Raw genomic sequence first — 19864 nt, forward strand, 5'->3', positions numbered from 1 at the left:
GGCATCCTATAAGCCCCACCTCCCATTCATTCCTTTGTTTAATTCCTTCCCACACACGGGCAGGACCTGACTTGCCTTTAGCCAATAGAATATGCCAAAGTAATGGATGCTGCTCTGTGATTACAGTATTTTGTATTGAGACTCAGCCTGGCCACCTGACTGGAGCTACAGATTCCCCTTGCTGGTCTGATAAAGTTAAGTGAGCATGCTGAAGGATCCCATGAGGTAAGGAACTACGGGTGACCATTAGTTGCTGAGGGAAGACTCTAGCCAACTGCCCAGCAAGAAACTGAAGCCATCAGTTCTAAAGCTATAAAGACATGAATTCCACCATCAATGTGAATGAGCTTTGGAAGCCGGTTCTCCGCGCCCCCCCCCCCCCCCCCCCCCCCCGCCCAGAGGAGCCTGCAGATGAGAACACAGCCTGGCAGAACCCTGATCGCAGCCTTGTGATCCAGAGCAGAGGACCCTGTCAAGCTGTGTCCAGACTCCTGACCCAAAGACTGTGAGATGATGTGTGTAGTTTTTAAGTAGCTAAATTTGTGGTAATTTGTAATGTGGTACAGAAACCTAAGTAATACTTAAGCTTTTATTCAGCGCATCCTACTTTTAAACATGCTGACAGAAAGTGCACCCGAAGGCCACCACAGCAACTAACTGGCATCTGTCTCACCGTCTCTGTGATGAGGAAACAAGCTGTTTGACAGGGGCCGGAGAAGCATGAAATGTCACAGAGAAAGTGAAAAAACTTTAAGTGAGGAGCCACAAAATGGCAAGCTTTACCACTATACATATTTCTCTAGATTTAGAGAATAAATTTGTATATGTATGTACTTATTTATTTAATATATTTATTTGAGTAAATCTAGAATTAAAAGCCAGAACTGGAAAATGAGTAGTAAACCCGATATTAGAAATTCATGTGTTTACACCCTCATAGGTGGAAAAATGTAATTACAGAGTGGTCTTGTGTTGCAGTGAGTGAAATCAAAAGTAGTATGTAATTGTACCAAGGTCAGTGTGTAAAAGTTTTTTCAAGCTAAAACAACTGGTCACAATTGCTTTTGGTGTGTATGGAGAAAACCTCTGTCTAGACAAAATTAGTTAATTTGCAGGAAGGGAAACCACATCTTAAGATAGATATATGTGTCACACCTTAATGTTTTCCCTCTGGCTTAATTTGCATTTTGAAAGATTACAGAAAATCCTAAAGTTTCTGAGTTGTAGACAGAAAAATTGGAACCATCACTTCTTTTCAGGGTTTCTGGTAGAGAGGCAAGTCAATAATCCACTAAGGGGGCAATCTGATAAAATAACGTGCATTAAAAAACACACACCTTTCAAATGATATAATGCAATGAAAGAAATATTTTCAGATACTTATCTTCTATTTGGTTAGCAGGGCAGATTTCTGCATCAACAGAATGTCTCATTAAAGCAGTTCTGAAATGAATTAAGTTTTTATTTTCCAAAAGACAGTAAGAAATCAATTTAAAGCTCACAGGTTTCTCAGTTTTCCCTTTAGTTCCAAGGCTCAAATTTGCTCTGGGTTAAGATTACCACACAGTGCACTGAACATTAAAGATTCCTTCCTTACCACTAAAGACTGAGTTGCCCAAAGCCTCAGCTCTTGGCTGCCTTCTCTCTATACTCATCCCCTGCAAGAACTTATCCTGCTGGATGGACTTAAATATCATCCATATGCTATTTTTGCAGTCCTAATGAACTCCAAATTTCTCTATCCATCTGATACAACCCTTCTACTTGTGTAAATCTATCTACTTGTGTGTCTCAGATTTAGCAAGCCTCAGAACACAATTCTGGATCAGCACTCGGAACCGGCTCCTCCAGTGTTCTTGAGCTCAGCAAGAGCCACCACCTTTCTCTGGGGGTTACTCTTGACTTCTCTTACGCCCCTGCTCCCCACACATGCAATTCAACAAGTCCTCTCAGCCCGACCTGTAAAACATATGCCCAATCCTACCGCTTTAGATACCTCCACTCCTACCATGTAGCCTGAACTACATCTGCTCTTGCTTAGACAGGGGCAACGGTCTCCTCCCACAGGCAGTTTGCGACAGAACGTAATCTACGAACCAGAAGTCAGACCTGATCACTCCTCTGGCTTCCCATCAAACTCAGAAGAAAATGCAAACTCCTTTCCGGAAGCCACACAGCACTTGACACTGTCTTAGGTACTTGTTTACTGCTGTTGACTCCTCCATGATGTAAGTTATATGGGAAAGGGACTTCGCCTTATTCACTGCTATATCCCCAGTGTCTGCAGAGGTACCCAGCACGTTACACACTCAAATTCACTGAATGAGTCAATGAATTTTGCTCTAATGGTACAGATTTTTGGTTTTAATGAGCATTATGCGGCCCTTACCTGGCCGCAACAAAACTTTGAAACTTAAGGCTTTGATATTCTATCAGCAGAATTTCAGACTAGTAACTTAAACCTGTCAAATGTGAGTAGTTACTTTAGCTCTTATAGTAACTTTGGGTGATTATTCTTTTCTTTCAGAGGCGCTAGAGGTATACGCCACACTTGAATAAAATTTCAAGCCATCAGGACAAATGTGTGTTGCACTTTATGACAAATGCTCCACTACTGTAGCTCTCTGTACATGGAAACTGTCTTTACTGAGTGGGCTCGCACATGGGCGGGGGAGAGAACATGTGCAAAAGCACAGTTAGAAATGAAAAAGCAGCAAATATCTTTGTGTGATTGTAAAATATACTCAAAGGGAAATTTAGCGAGCAGAAGAGTACAGAGGGGCTTATCCACCTGGCTAAGGGCTGTGACAGTAGACAACTGTGGTCTTTTCTCCATTTTGGAAAGTGTAAAAGAGAGGATGGTGGGAGCGAGGGGTAGAGAGGCAACAACCAGCCTGGAGGCAGACACTTTAGGAGGCTCTAGAAGCAATCCAGGCAAAAAAAACCTGTGGCTACAGTTAGGAAGATATCCCTTTGGGCTCCAGTCTAAACTGCTACGAAGCCTCCACGCATCTTCTCTACTCCGGGCCTGCCTGAATGACTGAATTTTGGTAAACGATCACTGATTTTGCAGAGGTTTCTTTCTGAAGATCTTTGGTATTGTTATCTATAGGAGTCATATTCATACTCCTGACCTATTTTTCTTTATCTTTGTAACAAAAGCGTAAAATACAGTCATTAACAATTTGTTCATTTCGTGGTGTCAACTTTAGGAAGATTTTATGGTCCAGTAATAGTCATGTGGTTCTCGGATGGCAAGGGGTAAGAAGCACAGTGGGGCCCTCTCAGGTGCTCTGTATCACACAGCCATCTCCCTTTTCAGGACACAGGAGGACACTTCTCCTCTTTCAAAAGTCTGTGCCCCTCAGTGTACTGCTCAAACTATTCCTGAGGTCAGGAGGCAGATGAATCACGTTATCCCCCAACTCTTGCCATCTTGCCTTTAAGTAAACCTCCTTCTTTAAATGGAAATCATTGCAAAGAACTCCAGTGATCAATTTAGAAATATCCAAACCCTTCTCCAACCTCTTCTGCTTCTGCTTCAATTAGTACCTCCAGTTTTACAGAATCCTCATTAGTTCTGAACAGTAAGACTCCTCAGTTATAACGTACTTTTAGTAAGAGAATTCCTCTTATCACTTCCACCTGCTTCAACTTTTATTAAGAATAAAATACTTTCCTCAAAATCTAAAAAAGGGAACCATGACCAGGGATTAAGTGAACATAGTATCTATTTTTATTATGAAACATTAAATTTTGACACATTGCTTCATTTGCTTTTTAAAAATCTATTATCTGACTTAAACCTATTCAGCAAAAATGCCAATAAATTATATAAATCATAGTTTGGGTCTTTTTAAAACTAGGACCATACTATGTTTTATGATAATCAGACAACAATACTAAATCTGAGTTGTATGAGCTGTTATTTTGTAATGTTTTAAAGTTTAGCTTAAAATAAAACCCAACCCAACCCAATGGCATGCTAATACACTGTTGCAAAACGTTCTGAGAAACACCCTCCTCATCTGTGAGTGTCCTTCGGTGTCTTCCCTGAAAAACAATACAGAGTGCAGCCATATCAGGTGTCAAGGCACTCATTCTAAACGGTCCTATCCTGCCCATCTTAGGAGTCACATTGGATGGAGGGCTGACGATCTATATTATGCCCCAGCCCATGCTATCTTGCCTTTCAGTAAATCCATTTCTTTAAAGGGAAATCATTAGCTAAGAAGCCCAATGCTGAATTTAGAAACAATGATTCCAATACACATTAAATCAAATGTGTTAGTACTTAAAGTCACGTATTCTGAAAAGTGAAAATAATAGACTAATACAGAACATAGGTAAACAACCAATAAACTAAGGCAAATAGCACTGCCACCACATGCTTTAAAATAGTGTATTTTTAGTGTCTGAAGCTCTTCGCAAATTATCATTCGGAACAATTCAGATGAATTTCAATAAAAGATGTGTGTTCTGCAGGAAGTTAGTTTTAGGGTGTTCAACATGGGTGGCATCATTAAAAAATACATCAATAGTCTTATTAGTGAGTATTTGCCATTTGGGTTTCTAAATCTTTATTTTCTGTGGAGGCAAACCAAAGCACTGTCTTAAGACTCCATCTTCAAAGTTACAATATAGTCTCTACCATTCCTAGAGATTTAAAGCTAGATAGGACCCTGGTCCTTGCCATTATCTTCATCTTCGTCTTCCTCATCATCCTGGTCTCCGGATTCAAGTTCATCCTCTTCTTCAACCTAAAGGGAATATGTACATTTGAACACTGTTAAGATTTGTTCACTTCATTTTCAACATGTAATGACACGTACCACTTGATAAATTCTTTATTCCAGTAACTGTAGCAGATTACAAGCCATCTGATTTCCTTGATGATGATAATATGAGAGGAGATATACAGCTTAACAGGTCATACCTGTCTACACACAAATCTGGACCAAACATGACAAAAGAGAATGGCACATCTGGATAATGAGAGTCTTATGACCACAGGACCAAATCAATTCATTACTAGGCTCAAAGCCCAAAAGAGAGCCAGTTAACAAATACTGGAAACTGTGCCTGTATGGTTTACATCAATTCACTGAACACCATGAAAGCAATGCACATGATACCTCATTCGTGTACCTACATATTTACGCCTGTAATAATGGATATCTAGGCACAACACTTCCATGCTACAGTACAATTTTTAAAAATATAGGGGCACCTAGATGGCACAGTCAGTTAAGCATCCGACTATTGATTTCGGCTCAGGTCATGATCTCACAGTTTGTGAGTTCAAGCCCTGCATCAGGCTCTGTGCTGATAGTGTGGCGCCTGCTTGGGGATTCTGTCTCTCCTCTCTGCCCTTCCCCTGCTTGTACATGGTCTCTCTCTCTCTCTCAGAATAAACTTAAAAAAACACATACATATATACATATGTATGTACAGATATAATTTTTGGAAAGATTTCAATCTTACCGGGTGACCAAGTTCCTTGAGTTTATTCTTTAATGAAAATATTTTCTGATCCTGATCAGCCAACAGCACCAACAGATCATCTTGCTCTTTTTTAGAATCTGTAACATCCACCTCAAGTTTGTTTTTCTCATTTTGTAAAATGGCAATGGTGCTGTTAGATGCATCCAGCTGCTCTTTAATAGCAGCTCTTTCCTCAGACAAAGCTTTAATTTCATTCTGGGAAAAGAAAGGTGAAAATCAACTGATCTAAGATTAGCATTCATTCTCACAGGATTTTTAACAAATAGGCTCATTCTTTTTCTTTTTTTAGGTTCATTCTTTCTGTGATGATCTGAGGAGTTTGGCGGTGGAGGTTTTAGGAATAGAACACACACACACACACTCATCCAGTAACAAGAGAATTTATGTTAGGCTATATACATCAAAGATGGTTATTATGAAAAGATACAGTTTAATATCCAAAAACTAGTTTTAATGAGCTATTTTTCAAAAATCCTAAGAGATAATACCATTTCAGATAACTGTAAGAATAAAGACACAAAACATTTTACAGCAGAGGCCTGATCAGCATCAGAAATTAGAACTCGGGTTAAAATTTTTTTTAGCCCAACTTCATGCATACAATCTACAGCTTAAAGATAAAGTAATTTGATCACTATCCAAAAGGCACAATCACACATTACCTTCCCTTTTGCATTTTTTTATATGAATAAAAAATTCCCTTTTAGTTTTATTATTTCTACCTCATTCCTCTCTTTATGTTATTTATTCTGATTTCTCTGTCACACTAAATAGGCTGGCAGGATTTAATGTGCCCGTGTCCTTAGCTTGAAGAGAAACCCACATGTGGCTTGGGTTTTAGCCCAAGCTGTGCTCTTTATTTCTTATTGTGATTAGACATTGACAAGAAAACTAAACTTTAAATGATTTCCACTTTCAAAGTACATCATATACAGTCTTACTTTATATATATGATGTCATCATTTGAAATGGCATTTAAAAAGGCTTCACTTGTGCCATCTTTACTCATCCAAATAGCAATGGCCATGCTGTGAGATAAAATTATACCCCATTAGCTTTCCTCATAAATCGAAGAATTGGGGACGTTAAATGAAATACAATCAAATTTCCTGGAGTCATTTCCTAGAATACGCAACAAGCAAGAGTTTCACCAAAAAGCAACCTTTAATTCTTTCGTTTCCTGTAATAATGCTGATAGTCTTCCTTCCACATCCGTCGTCTTTGCAGCTGCTACAGCTTCACTCTCTCCTGGTACAGGGGCTGGTTTTGCCTGACGGTAGAAATTGGCGGGGGGGGGGGGGGGGGGGGGGGGGGGGCGGGGAGAGTTCCTTTAAAGTTACAGGCAACAGGCAATTCCAAAGGTTATTGAATTTTCTCACTATTTGGAAACTATGCCCAATAGCAGAAATACAATTCCTGTACTGCAGAACTGTAGAATTCCTTATGTATACTGACACGCACTGAAGCGCTCTCCCCGGAAAGATGGGCAGTCCCTACAGCAGAGCAGGAGGCTGGGTCAGGATCGGGTGCAGCATTGGACCTCCATGGAGCATGAGGAGAGCTGGGTTAAGCAGCCTCAAGGTCAGACTACAGCTATAACATAGCATTTAATAGGCAGAGAAAAATTTTCAAAGCCCTTTCCTCAGGAAATTTCTAGAACTTAAGTCCACATTATCTTCTCAGAGAGACAGGTGAGGAAAGAGAGCTAAATGACATAAATTGATAAAATGCTAAGATTTTCTTAAGTGCTAATAGGAAGTGTTCTTAAATCATAATGGTTTTTTTTTTAGTGTTTATTTATTTATTTTTGAGAGGTAGAGCAGGGGTCGGGGCAGAGAGAGAATCCCAAGCAGGCTCTGTGCTGTGGGGCTGTCACCCATGAACCATGAGATCATGACTCACGACCTGAGCCTAAATCAAGAGTCGGATGCTTAACCAACTGAGCCACCCAGGCGCCCCATTAAATGATAGTTTTCTAATCTTTCGCCACCTTTTTTTTTTTTTTTTTTTAAAGTACTGGGAAGGAGGGTGCTGATGTAACAAATACCTGAAAAATGTGGAAGGGTCTTCAGAACTGGTAGCAGCTAGAAGAGTTTTGAGATGCATGTCAGACAAAGCCTAAACTGCCCCAAAGAGACTGTCACTAGAAATATGGACATTAAGGGCAATTCTGGTGAGGGCTCAGAAAGAAAGGGGAGCTAGAGAGAAAGCTTCTATGGCCTTGGAGAAAACATCATCGTGAAGAGAATATTGGTAGAAATACGGATGGAAAGGTTGTTTGCCTGAGATGGAAATGAAGAACATGTTACTGGAAAGTAGAAGAAAGAGATCCTTGTTATAAAGTGTCAAAGAAACTGGCTGAATTATGTTTTAGTGCTTTGTAGAAAGTAGAATTTGTAAGTGATGAACTTGGATATTTCATGGAGATTTCTAAGCAAAGTGTTAAAGAAAGGCATGGCCTGGTTTCTCCTTGCTGCTTACAATAAAATGTGACAGGAGATACATTTTTTTTTTAATCTTAGAGAATATGCAAGCAGGGGAGAGGGGCAGTGGGGTGGGGCGGGGGGGGGAGGGGGGGGAGAGAGAGAGAGAGAGAGAGAGAGAGAGAGAGAGAGAGAGAGAACGAGCCTGACATGGGGCTTGATCCCACAATTCTGGGATCATGGTCTGAGCCCAAATCAAGAGTCAATTGACTAAGCCACCCAGGCTCCCCGAGAGAGATACATTTCAGAAGGAACTGTTAAGCAAAAGGGATCAGAACATGAAGATTTAGAAAATAGCCTATCCCTATTGTAATAAATGACAAAGTGTGTTGTGCTGAAATATCAAGGATGTGTCTGGACTCCCATTTGTAAAGAAGTTACTTTTGTGACTCATGGACGCAATCAACCATTTGAGCAGAAGCTGAAATAGAGATGCGATTATCTAGGAAGGATCCAGAGGGCCTTCTTATCCAATGGCTTGGATCCCTGTGTATTGCATGGGGTTTTTAAGAATTTTATACCAGCAGAAAACCTGTCAGCTTGGACTGAAGGGGACACAGATGGGATAAAATATAAAATACCAGCAAAATGAACCATCAAATAATGGATTATACTGATATGGTGAGTCTGACTCTAATATGGCTGTCACCATGGCCAAGATGCTTATGTGACCAGAACTCTGGCTAGTAAGCAACCTAAAAGGGAAGGTGCAGTCTGACACATTTGCTTCTTTTACATAGTGGCTGAGAAATAACATCCTAACCTTGTGTTAACTATTTTTCAGGGAAAAAAAAGTAATAATTAACTCACAAATGTTTCTGTTTTCTGTAACAGCTCCTGCTTTTCTGTCTGCAGTTTGGTGATCTCCACAGATTGTGAGTTTAACTGAGACTTTAATGTTGCCAGTTCCTAAGAGACAAAAATAGTTGAGTTGTAACATTAAATAGCATTAATTGCATCAAGGAAATATCTAGTTACAGGAAGAAATTTAAAATTATTTCCTTTCTTGACCTTTCTAAAATCACAACTTCCAAGTTTGAAAATCTAATTCTAAAAAACCATTCCTGAACTTTGGCGTCAAGCTAGAGAATTAAGCAAGTTTGTGATACATATTCACCTCTGACTTCTCCTGAGAGTCCATGTAAAAAATCACAAAGTAGGGGATGAAGGGAAAGAGGAAGGAAGGGAGGGAGGAAGGAAGGATGGGTAAAAGGAAGAGAGAGAGGGAGGGAGAAACCCACAAGGTGAAAGAGAATGAAAGAAAAAAGAGCAATAAAATTGAGGAATTTCAGTAAACAAATGACAGCGGTAACTGAGACAGCACACCTGAGAAAGACAACTTAACTGACACTTGAGAAAGCCCAGCTGCTACCTGACTTACAAGGCACAACTGTTAAAGGCTTGGGAACTGGTACTATCAGATATCTCTGAAAGTGTGGGTAAAAATGGGGTCAAAACCAGCAGGGCTGGTCGAGGCATGCCTGGGTGGCTCACTTTGGTTGAGTGTCCAACTTTGGCTCCGGTCGTGACATAGAGGTTCTCGAGTTTGAGCCCCGCGTCGGGTTCTGTGCTGACAGCTTGGAGCCTGAAGCCTGCTTTGGATTCAGTGTCTCCCTCTCTCTCTGCCCTTCCCCTGTGCTCTCTCTCTCTCTCTCAAAAAATGAATAGACATTAAAAACAAAACAAAAAACAAAAAACCAAACAGCAGGACTGGTTCAAAGTCTGCTTAGGAAGACCACCAGATCCCTGTCCCAATCTCATGTATCAAGCAACTGTTCTTCTCTTGGCCAAAGACTGGGGTTTATTATTTGCAAAGGGAAAATAGGATATTTTTAGACCCCAGACCACAAAAGATAGATGAAAGAAGTCAGTACTGTAGTGAAAAGGAGGGAATTAATTCAAAGTTTACATGTCATTAATAATGAAATTCCCAACTTTCTTGCCCTCTCCCCACCAGAAATGCACAGGGAAAGAAAGGCGATTATAACCATGGTTCTCAATGAAGGGAATCCCCCTCACAATATTTGGCAACACCTGTAGACGTTGGGTAAGTGGTGGGATGCTGTCGTGTAAAAAGCTAATTTATTCTCTTAAACCTTTCTATCATGTACATATGTGGCTTTCCTTGGATTTTTTTTTTTTTTTTTCAGTTAAATGAGTTACATAGACACTAAGATTATGGACAATTTTAGTTTTCTTTTTATACAGTATTTTACTATGTAAGAAACAAAACTGTCAAAAAAAGAAACAAAACTATAATTTAAAATATATCTTTTAAAAATATGTATCCTTTTTAACAATGTAAAATTGAAAAAGAAAATAAATTGCAGAAAGGGGGTGCCTGGGTGGCTCAGTCGGTTAAGTGTCTAACTCTTGATTTTGGCTCAGGTCATGGTCTCATGGTTCGTGAAATTGAACCCCACATCAGGCTCTGTGCCAACAACGCACAGAAATATCTAGCTAAAGTTTCACTGGGAAACACAAAGAGTAAAAATTTTTACTTGGGATTTATAAACTAAGATCATTTATTAATAACTAATTCCCTTTAATTTTAATATAGCTCTAGTGTAGGTAGACTTAATAAAACCCAAACAGTATATTAATTTTCCTCACAAGAATAAAACACTGTGGACAAATATTGTAAATATTGTAAATCCTTAATGACAAATTATTATTATTATTTTTAAAGCCTGACTGTAGAATCTACTCTGGGGTACATGGATTTTATCAAAATATGACACAGTTTCTCTGTGTACGGTCACTCCTCTCTTGGATCAGCCATGTCAGTGGGCTAGGACCAGATGACTAGAAGAGGAAAAGGAAGTGAATTTAGGTTGTCTGGGCCGTTGACTTCTTCCTTTAGTATTACTTTTTGTTTTTTAAAAGAAACAAAAGAAACATACATTCTTTTTATAAGAAAGGAAGGAAGAAGGGTAGGATAGAATAAAAAAGAGGAAAGAAAGAAAAATTTAAAAGGAAAAAACTCAACTTGTTTAGGGATAGTATACTAAGGAGCAATCTGATACTTTTCTAGACTTTTCTTCCAATATTTAATTCTATACATAAGTAATTCCTTTCTCCCTTTTCTAGTTCTTATTAAACAAATACATTTAATATTCTATATTCTATTAATAAAGTTAGATCTGCATACCTACTTTCATTTTTTTTTTAAGTTTATTTATTTTGAGAGAGAGTGTGTGTGCACAAGTAGGGGAGGGGCAGAGAAAGAGGGAGAGAGAGAATCCCTAGCAGGCTCCTGGCTGGAGCCCAAAAAGAGGCTCGATCTCACGAACCATGAGATCAGGACCTAAGCCAAAATCAAGAATTAGATGCTTAACCAACTGAGCCACCCAGGCGCCCCTACACTAGAATTATAAATATTATGATAACCAAGTAGGAAAAAGTTTAATTTGCTTTTCTAGATATTATAAATTACTCTAGCAGAAAATTTTTGTTTTTCTTTTTTTAGCTAGTCATCTGAGATATACACAAGTTTATTCCCTTTCCAACTCTAAAAACCAACATTTTTCTGGAGAAAATGGTCTAAACACTGAATACATTCAAGTATGCAATTGTCATGGTCAATAGTAAATGAAAATTGGGCATAAGATTTTATATCTTCATATTTGCAGCTTATAAATATACTTAAATTGTCCTTAATTGTTAGTTCACTGATCATCTACAAATAACCGGGGTGAGATATTCAGATCTGTTAAAAAGAACACAATTAAAAAATAAAAACACTTAACAAAAAGCAAAATACCATTACCATACAATGTTTTTTACCTTTATTTATTTATTTTGAGACAGAAAGAGCTGGGGAGGGGCAGAGAGAGAGGGAGACAGAGAATCCTAAGCAGGCTCCATGCTATCAGTGCAGAGCCTGACACCGAGCTTGATCTCATGATCTCACGAACCGTGAGAAATCAAGCTGAAATTAAGACTTAGATGCTTGACTGAGCCACCCAGGTGCCCCCAATTACCATATAATTTAAAAAGCTCTTGGACTTTCAAATAACTATCTTCACTATCAAATTTTGCTTGGGGCGCCTGGGTGGCTCAGTCGGTTAAGCGTCCGACCTCGGCTCAGGTCACGATCTCACAGTCCGTGAGTTCGAGCCCCGCGTCAGGCTCTGGGCTGATGGCTCAGAGCCTGGAGCCTGTTTCCGATTCTGTGTCTCCCTCTCTCTCTGCCCCTCCCCCGTTCATGCTCTGTCTCTCTCTGTCTCAAAAATAAATAAACGTTAAAAAAAAAAAAAATTTTGCTTACATTAGCAAAAGTAGTTCCAGATTAGTGAAACTACAGAGCTGTTACTCTATTATAATTAAAACAACACAAAATAGAACTTGGATCAAGCCAGAAAATTACCTGTTTTAATTCTGCAATTTGTTCAGAATCTTGAGCAGAAGCTGTTGCTGAAGACTGTTCATTTGTGCCAGGTGATGCTTGGGAAGATTTCTACAAATATCATAGAAATAAACTATGAAATAAATTTAGTCTAAAGAGATAGGAAACAAAACAGAACTATACACGTATAAGCTATGCCTTACAGAGGCTTACCAAAAATTTCACATCAACATTTTAGTTTTTATATCCAAGATAAAATTTCAACATAGCACACGCTGTCTACAATAGCTAATAAATTTATACTTATACCAAGTATTTATTAAATCTAAGCACTTATCTGAAGTTATATGGAGAAAGAGCATAAACCCAAGTATTTATTAAGTGATTTCCATGTATTAAAAGAGCTTTATACACAGTAGCTCATTTAATCCTCTCAACACCAAAACAGATATGACCACTACCAATTTACAGATCAGTAAAAAAGTTTAAAGAGGTTAACTAAGTTGCTTAAATTCAACGAGCTGGGGAGTGTTGAAGCTTTAGGCAGTTTGACACCAAAGCTCATAATCTAATTTTTTAAACGTAAACTCTATGCTGAATGTGGGGCTCAAACTCATGGCTCTGAGAGCATGTTCTACGAACTGAGCCAGCCAGGAACCCTCCCAAAGCTCATATTCTAAAGCCTTATGATGATATTTTGGCTTAAAGGATCCAGAAAAATAAACAAACAGGATAATGAGAATTGCTCTTGACCTCTTAAAATTTTTTTAACATTTACTCACCAAATTTTCAATCAGAGAGTCCTTTTCAGCCAGCTGGCTTTGTAAAAGCTCCTGATTACTTTTTAATTCTTCTATCTCTTCTCGTAACCTCCCAACTTCTTCTGGCTGAATGCCATTCATCTGAGTCGCGTCACTGTAAGAACCTTGATGCGGATTATCTTTTCCTATTAAAACAGGAATAAAGTTTGAAAAGCCAGCATGAAACTTAGGTTTTTCATTTCTTGAATGAGAAGATTTAAATATAAAAATATAAAATTTCCTTAATTCAATTACTTTGGTGGCACTTTTGTAATAAGCACATTTCATTTTTGCAGAACAGTGTACTGATAAAAATAGTAAAGTGATGATATTTTCAGGTTTCTGGGGAGAAACACAGCATAGTCTTATTAAGACTAAACTGCATGGTTTGGTGATCTACAATTAAGAATTACAGTAGTTTCAATTCCAATTTGGTCAATTAATATAAGAAAACAAAATCCCTTTTAAAATCTTCGCAAAGGAATAGTATTCTATGTGGACTACAATAACTGACAGATTATTGTTATAAATAAAGGAAGTAAAAGAGGTAATTTTTTCTGAAAATTTTAGTCACCTTCATATAAATAAAACAAACTGTATTTCTAAATAGCTAGCATTCCAATCATAAGCACTACAGGATGATGTTATTTTATAAGCATTTGACTTACCTGTGCCAGGCACTGAACTAGAATTCTATATATTAATTCATCTGATTCTCAGATGACACAGATGCTATTCTCAGTTCCATTGCGCAGATGAGGAAACAGAAAGATTAGAGCAGTCATGCTCAGTTGGCTATACATCAGAATCACCCAGGAAGCTTGTAATAATTATTAATGCTTGGCTCCAACCCAACTAATTAAAATCAAACATTTGAGTGGGGTCTCAGTATTGGTGGTATTAAAAAAAGAAAAAAAATATCTCAGGATATTCTAATGTGCAGCCAAGGCTGAGAATCAACGGAAAAGATACTGAAATAGGTAGCAAGAAACCTGTGCTATAAACTCTGATTTACACATTTGTTATAGTGATTAAGGTTAGAGAAAGACTAGTCCGCAAGAATAACCTGTTAGATTCAGTCCAGCTTTTGAGGACACAACAGTTACAACCAGTTATACCTACCTAGCTGTACTTTAAGAAGATTATACTGATCTTTGTGTTGCTGAATCTGAGATACTTGCTGTGTGACTGCTGTCTGGAGCTGTTCATTTTGACACTTTAACGTAGAAATTTGCTGCTTTAATTCCTCAAGCTGCAGATCCTGTAAAACAAAACATAATTCAAGTGTTTAAATTTATACTAATTAGCATTAAGAAGATGAGCAAACTAAAAATCAGAGATCATTCTGGGTCATGATGTTAAAGTACTCAACAATTCCAGAATCACTCAACCATTAATAATACATTAACGTATGCACAAAGGTCAACTAACATGTAGCAGAACCATAAAATTTCCAGTAAGGCCCCGTTAATAATAAGCACAATAGCACAGCCTGCAATCTCACTGCAATTACTGGAGTGGGGAATGGTCAATTTTAAAAACTCCATTCTATGGTCCATCAAACCATTTAAGAAATTCATACCAAACCATTTAAGAAACTCAGTATATGTATACATGCATCTATATTACTTTTAACGTAAAAGATAATTTCTAGAATAGAACATTTAGAAAACCAAAAAAAAAAAAGAACTTCCAACTCTCACCACCCTAATGTAACTAGTTGGATATGATCTGTTTCTTTACTTTCTTCTAATTTTTTTCCAATCCAAGTGTTTTAAACTTGTCACACTCAGTCCATATGTCATTCTGTAGCCTTTACTTACTATTCAATTGTAAGTTCCCCATATTACTAGTTTTTTGCAATCATAACTTTTAATGTTTACTAAGTATCAGTAGATGCAATATAATTTATATTCAAAAGCAACACCGAGGATGCTTTCCATTTTTCTAGATAATAATTATCATTACAATAAATATCATAGTCATATTTTCATTTCCCTGTATTCTGAAGAATTTCCTTAGGATGGATTCTCAAATGTCATTCAGTTTATATAAATATTTTATAGCTCTTAATGCTTATTGCCTAATTGTCAAATGGCATTTTAAATGATGAGAATATTTAAAATTAACATTTCTAAAGCACAGTCATTATAGTAATTGTGTCAAATCACTCTTTTCTTCTTCCAAATTAACCATATTTATCAGCCCCAAGTGTAGGCTGTAACATCACATTCCAAGTATTTATTTTCCATTGCTCTAAAGATATTACATCTTACCATCTGGAAGTGACTCCATATTTGTACTAAAATATAGATGAGAAACCCTAATAACCATGGGTGGGTTAATGATTTAAGTCTGAATCATCCAAAGAAGATTCTAATTTACTGATTGCTTATAAACTGAAAAGCTCAGACTGAGTGCTAAATATACCACTATATTTTTATTCTTTCTCAGAATTCCAATCTCAACAATATAGACTGTGGGGAAGAACACACAGCGGTTCTCGTTTAGAGGGCTCTACCCAAGCTTGCACTTGCCACACGGGCCTCAAACTGTGTACAATCAGCAGGGGGTGGAGGGCAGTGCAGGGCAGAGGGCGCAATCTGCTTCACTGGACTGTCACCAGTATATTGTTTCTAAATGACACTGGCATTTTAATAACATCAGTACTGCCATCTTCCAGGTAATACTGCAGCACTGTTTAGGATTCCAATCAAGGTATATACCATGATGAGGAATTAAATGAGAGAAAGAAACAAGAAATACACTCTGAAGAAATGTAATAGAAAGTTTAAGGTGCTCAAGATAATGCAAGAGTGGAATTCTCTGGTGTTCTGAAGAGAAAATGTCAGCTGATGATTCTGAGAACGCAGTTTTGACTTTCATCATCACTCTCCACTCTCAATCAACTCCTTCTGCTATTCTCAGCATCATCTATTCAGATGTGAAAGACAGAGCTCTAAGGATTGTATCCGACCCTTTATGCTCCCTACACATACATCCAGTCAGTACCAGGTCCTGCCAGTTTCATCTGCTTTGGTCACCACATTTCTCAGATCTGCCCCCTCTACACTACATAGCATGAGTTTTAAGGTCCCAATAACACACATGTTTTTGAATTCTGTTCCACCAATCACTGAGTGACCCTGGAGAAGTTTAAATTCTGGAAGTGTTAGATTCCTCATTGATTTTTATATGAAGGTATTAATTATGTTGTAGGGACGACATGAAAATTAAGCAAAACAGTGTTTAAAATGTGCTTTGTGAGCACCCAAAACACAATAAACAAAAAACAGCAGCCATTATCATCACTGGCACCATCAATGCCCCAATATCCTCCCCAATGCCTGCCATACCACCTCCCTCCCTCCAACTTTGCCTTTCAAGTTTCTACTTGGTGCAGCCACTAAGTGTCCCAAATACATATAATAACACGTCCTGCCCCTCTCCCCTATTTCTCCTTTTGCCCAGCTTATTCCTAGTTATGCTTTTAGGACTCATGTTCTGTTTTCTCCAAGGCCCTGCTCTCACCTAGCTAAATGAGGTGCCTCTCAGTGCTGCCACATACCTTCAATTATCTGTATCACTAGACTTAATACGTTATGTGTGTCACAAAAACCTATTTATAGTTCTCTCTCCCCATGAGACTGTGATAGGGGAACGTGCCTGATTCATGCCTTCATCCACAACATCCTGCACAATCTTAACATGAGCTCTCAATTTGTTGAATACTCAGGTAGTTCTAGATTATTTAGGAAAATAATGAGCTCTACTTTCTGTATCTTCTTGTATATGAAATGCCAGGAAAAACTCTTCCTCAAAGTAGAAAAGTATCAGTGCCCTAGAAAGTGTTTACAATCTGTCAATACATACTTGCTCTCGAATCATGTTTTTGTAGTGAGTCACAATACTGTCATGCTGTTCTAATGTTTTCTTCACTTCTTCTTCTTTTTTATCCTCTTCACTGGACTTATAAATAGCCTTAGTTATCACACCTATAAAAGAAAGCTTATTAAAAAAATATTTTAAAAATTTAAAATGTTATTTTATTAAGACTTAATCAGTAAAAACATATGGCCTAAATGCATGACAGAGAAGATGTAGTCTTTCCAATCTTACTGAATGCCAAAAGTCCTTCAATGAACTACAGACCAAGAGCTAGGAAGAAGCCCCTACTTTTAGGCTTACCATGTAATCTACATGTGTCCAGAATATACGTATACAAAATAATCATAGGCACTTTCTAATGAAAATCAATATAAACTTTGTCTTACCTTCAAGTTCTTTTACCAGCTTTGTAAACTCATGATCAAATATCATGTATTCTGGACTGGGGAAGTTTGGCTGCGGTTTCTGAGATGCTCTGGAATATAACTCATGTTTGCTAATAAATCCTAGTTTCTCTATGAAGTTTTCTTTGCCAATCCTCTTCTCTATTAGTTGTTTTAGTTTCTCTCTACAGAGACAAGGACATTGAGATGCTTTTAAAAAAAGTCATAACAAGGGGCGCCTGAGTGGCTCAGTCAGTATAGCATCCGACTCTTGATTTCAGCTCAGGTCATGATCTCACGGTTTATGAGACTGAGCCCCATGTGGCTCAGGATTCTCTCTCTGCCTCTCCCTTGCACACCTGTGCACACACACACACACACACTCTCTCTCTCTCAAAATAAATAAATAAATAAACATTTTTTAAAAAGTCATAACAAAACACAAAAGCTTGGTCTACATTATGTTTTGGCAGAAAAAAATGTATCATTATCACTTGATGCATTAGCAGTCATTTTCCCCTAGCATCTTCCCCCCACTTACTTCATGTAGCTCTCAAGTGAGTTATCATTGAAGTAAATCGAAATGCCCAACAGAAGGGCACATAAGCCTTGTACCAACTGCTCTTCCTCGCCAAGATTTTCTGCAATTTGTCCCGTAAGCTGAAATTTTTGTTAAGGAAACTAATGGTTCATAATATCTAGCGTATTTTATTTTACAGTTTGAATTTGACATACATTTCATGTAAGAATTTCTACAAAAATTCTATGTATAGTCTAGGCAAGCATAAAACAAACAATGGTACACACACACACACAGACACACAGACACACAGCATAAGCAAGCATCATTACCACCATAACAGTTTGAAAAGCTGCAACACAGCTGAAGAGAATTCAAATATTTAGAACACAGAGCTACCTCTAATGCAGAGGAAGAAATAAGCATACTTACATGTATCTTACTAAAATATAAAGGATACAAATGGAACATTGGCTGAATTGTGAAGAAAATGCGTTACAGCAATGGGGCAGTTGCTTAACCAGGTACAAAGCAACATTAGTAACCCAACTCTTGTCTGTATTTTGCTTCCCTGCAATAGACAAGTTGGCAGAAATCTCATTTACTTCTTTTAAACTTAATGTTGCCCTAAGACCCCCTCCACTTGCATTAAAAGATCTTTAACATCTTATAAAAGATGTATTAAGAATTTAGACATAAAAAAAAAAAAAACCTGAACAAGAGAATTCATTCTTTTGTCCTTTATGGGTCATATTTCCCAAAATGAACAGAAGGCAGAAATTAGAATTGATTCAGGTTCATAAACATATACCAGGTTATCCAAAATACTATCAGTGGAAAAACCTGGTCTGCTAAGGAAGATGCATGATGTGAATGTTTGAAAAAATTTATCAGTCTGAAACACTTTATAATAACATAAACTTGCCAGGCAAATTTATGATGTTCCAATTAGAATTTTAGAAACAAGTTTCTGATGAGAGGACAATTTCTACCTTCTTCAAAAATATTAGGAAAAATAAAAAGAAATCATCTCCTGAATTATTTAGTCAAATTCCATTAGAATAATAAACCATGTTGCAAACTCACTGACAACATGCCAAATAATGAGAATCACAAACATAACGAAGAAGAAAAAGATTTATTTAAATTAGCTAACTGCCCCAAACCACTAATTATACTGCTGCCAACTACAGTTAGACAATATTGAAAACTAGCACATCCATCAAAATTACAGTTTCCTAAATTTTTATGCAACACATTTGTATCTCCTATGTGGGACAGTCTCTTAGCTTATAATGTTGCCACTGCCCATATTACATTATATAACCTATATTTTTGTTTAAGAAAACAAAACTTGTTTGAAACAAGTGGAAATTAGCACAGTAATGCATTACTTTGAGATAGTCTCAGAAAATATCCAAAATACAATTATTCAAAGCTAGGCAAAGAATGGATTTAAAGTAACCATCATTATGTTTTGAAAAACCATTCAGACTATTCCAATTTCATGAACCTTGATGTCAATACCCTGGCCTTTTTATAATCTATTTTCAAGTATATTTAATATTTAATTAAACAAATTCAAAATAGACTTCTTCAAAGTTTTTGCCACCAAAGAAGCATTAATTAGCATGAATCTGGCTTTTACATGATGCATTATTCTTACGCTTTCCTTGCTCTATGTCATTACCATGCTCATGATGTATCTTCATGTTACCCAAGTAAATTTAAAAGTTAAAAAATATAGTTAATCTCAATCGACTATGTGCCACAGAGAACTTTAATTACTCAAGTAAATAAATGAAAATACTTCATTGACTGCCCCTAAGTATATATAAAAGATTTATTATTATTTGGAATATCATTTGCACGTACCAAATATACCTACGTTGTATATATAAGGGCATCCTATCAAATCACTGGCTCATATATGAATA

General features: G+C 37.4%; 1 protein-coding gene across 4 annotated transcripts in view; it reads right to left on the minus strand.

Annotated features, from left to right (window-relative positions):
- Nucleotides 1-902: 902 nt before the first annotated feature.
- USO1 (USO1 vesicle transport factor) overlaps nucleotides 903-19864 on the minus strand; it is a 95612-nt gene continuing 76650 nt past the window's right edge. For 3 of the 4 annotated variants that reach the window (XM_042984373.1, XM_042984374.1, XM_042984372.1), the window contains 11 exons: nucleotides 18388-18498; nucleotides 17949-18067; nucleotides 17411-17592; nucleotides 17010-17131; nucleotides 14259-14397; nucleotides 13119-13282; nucleotides 12358-12447; nucleotides 8799-8897; nucleotides 6668-6775; nucleotides 5485-5700; nucleotides 907-4760 (listed from right to left, as the gene is read on the minus strand). In XM_042984373.1, coding sequence (XP_042840307.1) covers nucleotides 4671-4760; nucleotides 5485-5700; nucleotides 6668-6775; nucleotides 8799-8897; nucleotides 12358-12447; nucleotides 13119-13282; nucleotides 14259-14397; nucleotides 17010-17131; nucleotides 17411-17592; nucleotides 17949-18067; nucleotides 18388-18498 — 1440 coding nt within the window. In that variant the 3' untranslated portion in view covers nucleotides 907-4670. Of the gene's footprint in view, nucleotides 4761-5484; nucleotides 5701-6667; nucleotides 6776-8798; nucleotides 8898-12357; nucleotides 12448-13118; nucleotides 13283-14258; nucleotides 14398-17009; nucleotides 17132-17410; nucleotides 17593-17948; nucleotides 18068-18387; nucleotides 18499-19864 lie in introns of all 4 variants that reach the window. The other variant, XM_042984375.1, reaches the window with a different exon arrangement.

This window comes from Panthera tigris, chromosome B1, assembly GCF_018350195.1.
Source record: "Panthera tigris isolate Pti1 chromosome B1, P.tigris_Pti1_mat1.1, whole genome shotgun sequence".
Classification (NCBI taxonomy): Eukaryota; Metazoa; Chordata; class Mammalia; order Carnivora; family Felidae; genus Panthera; species Panthera tigris.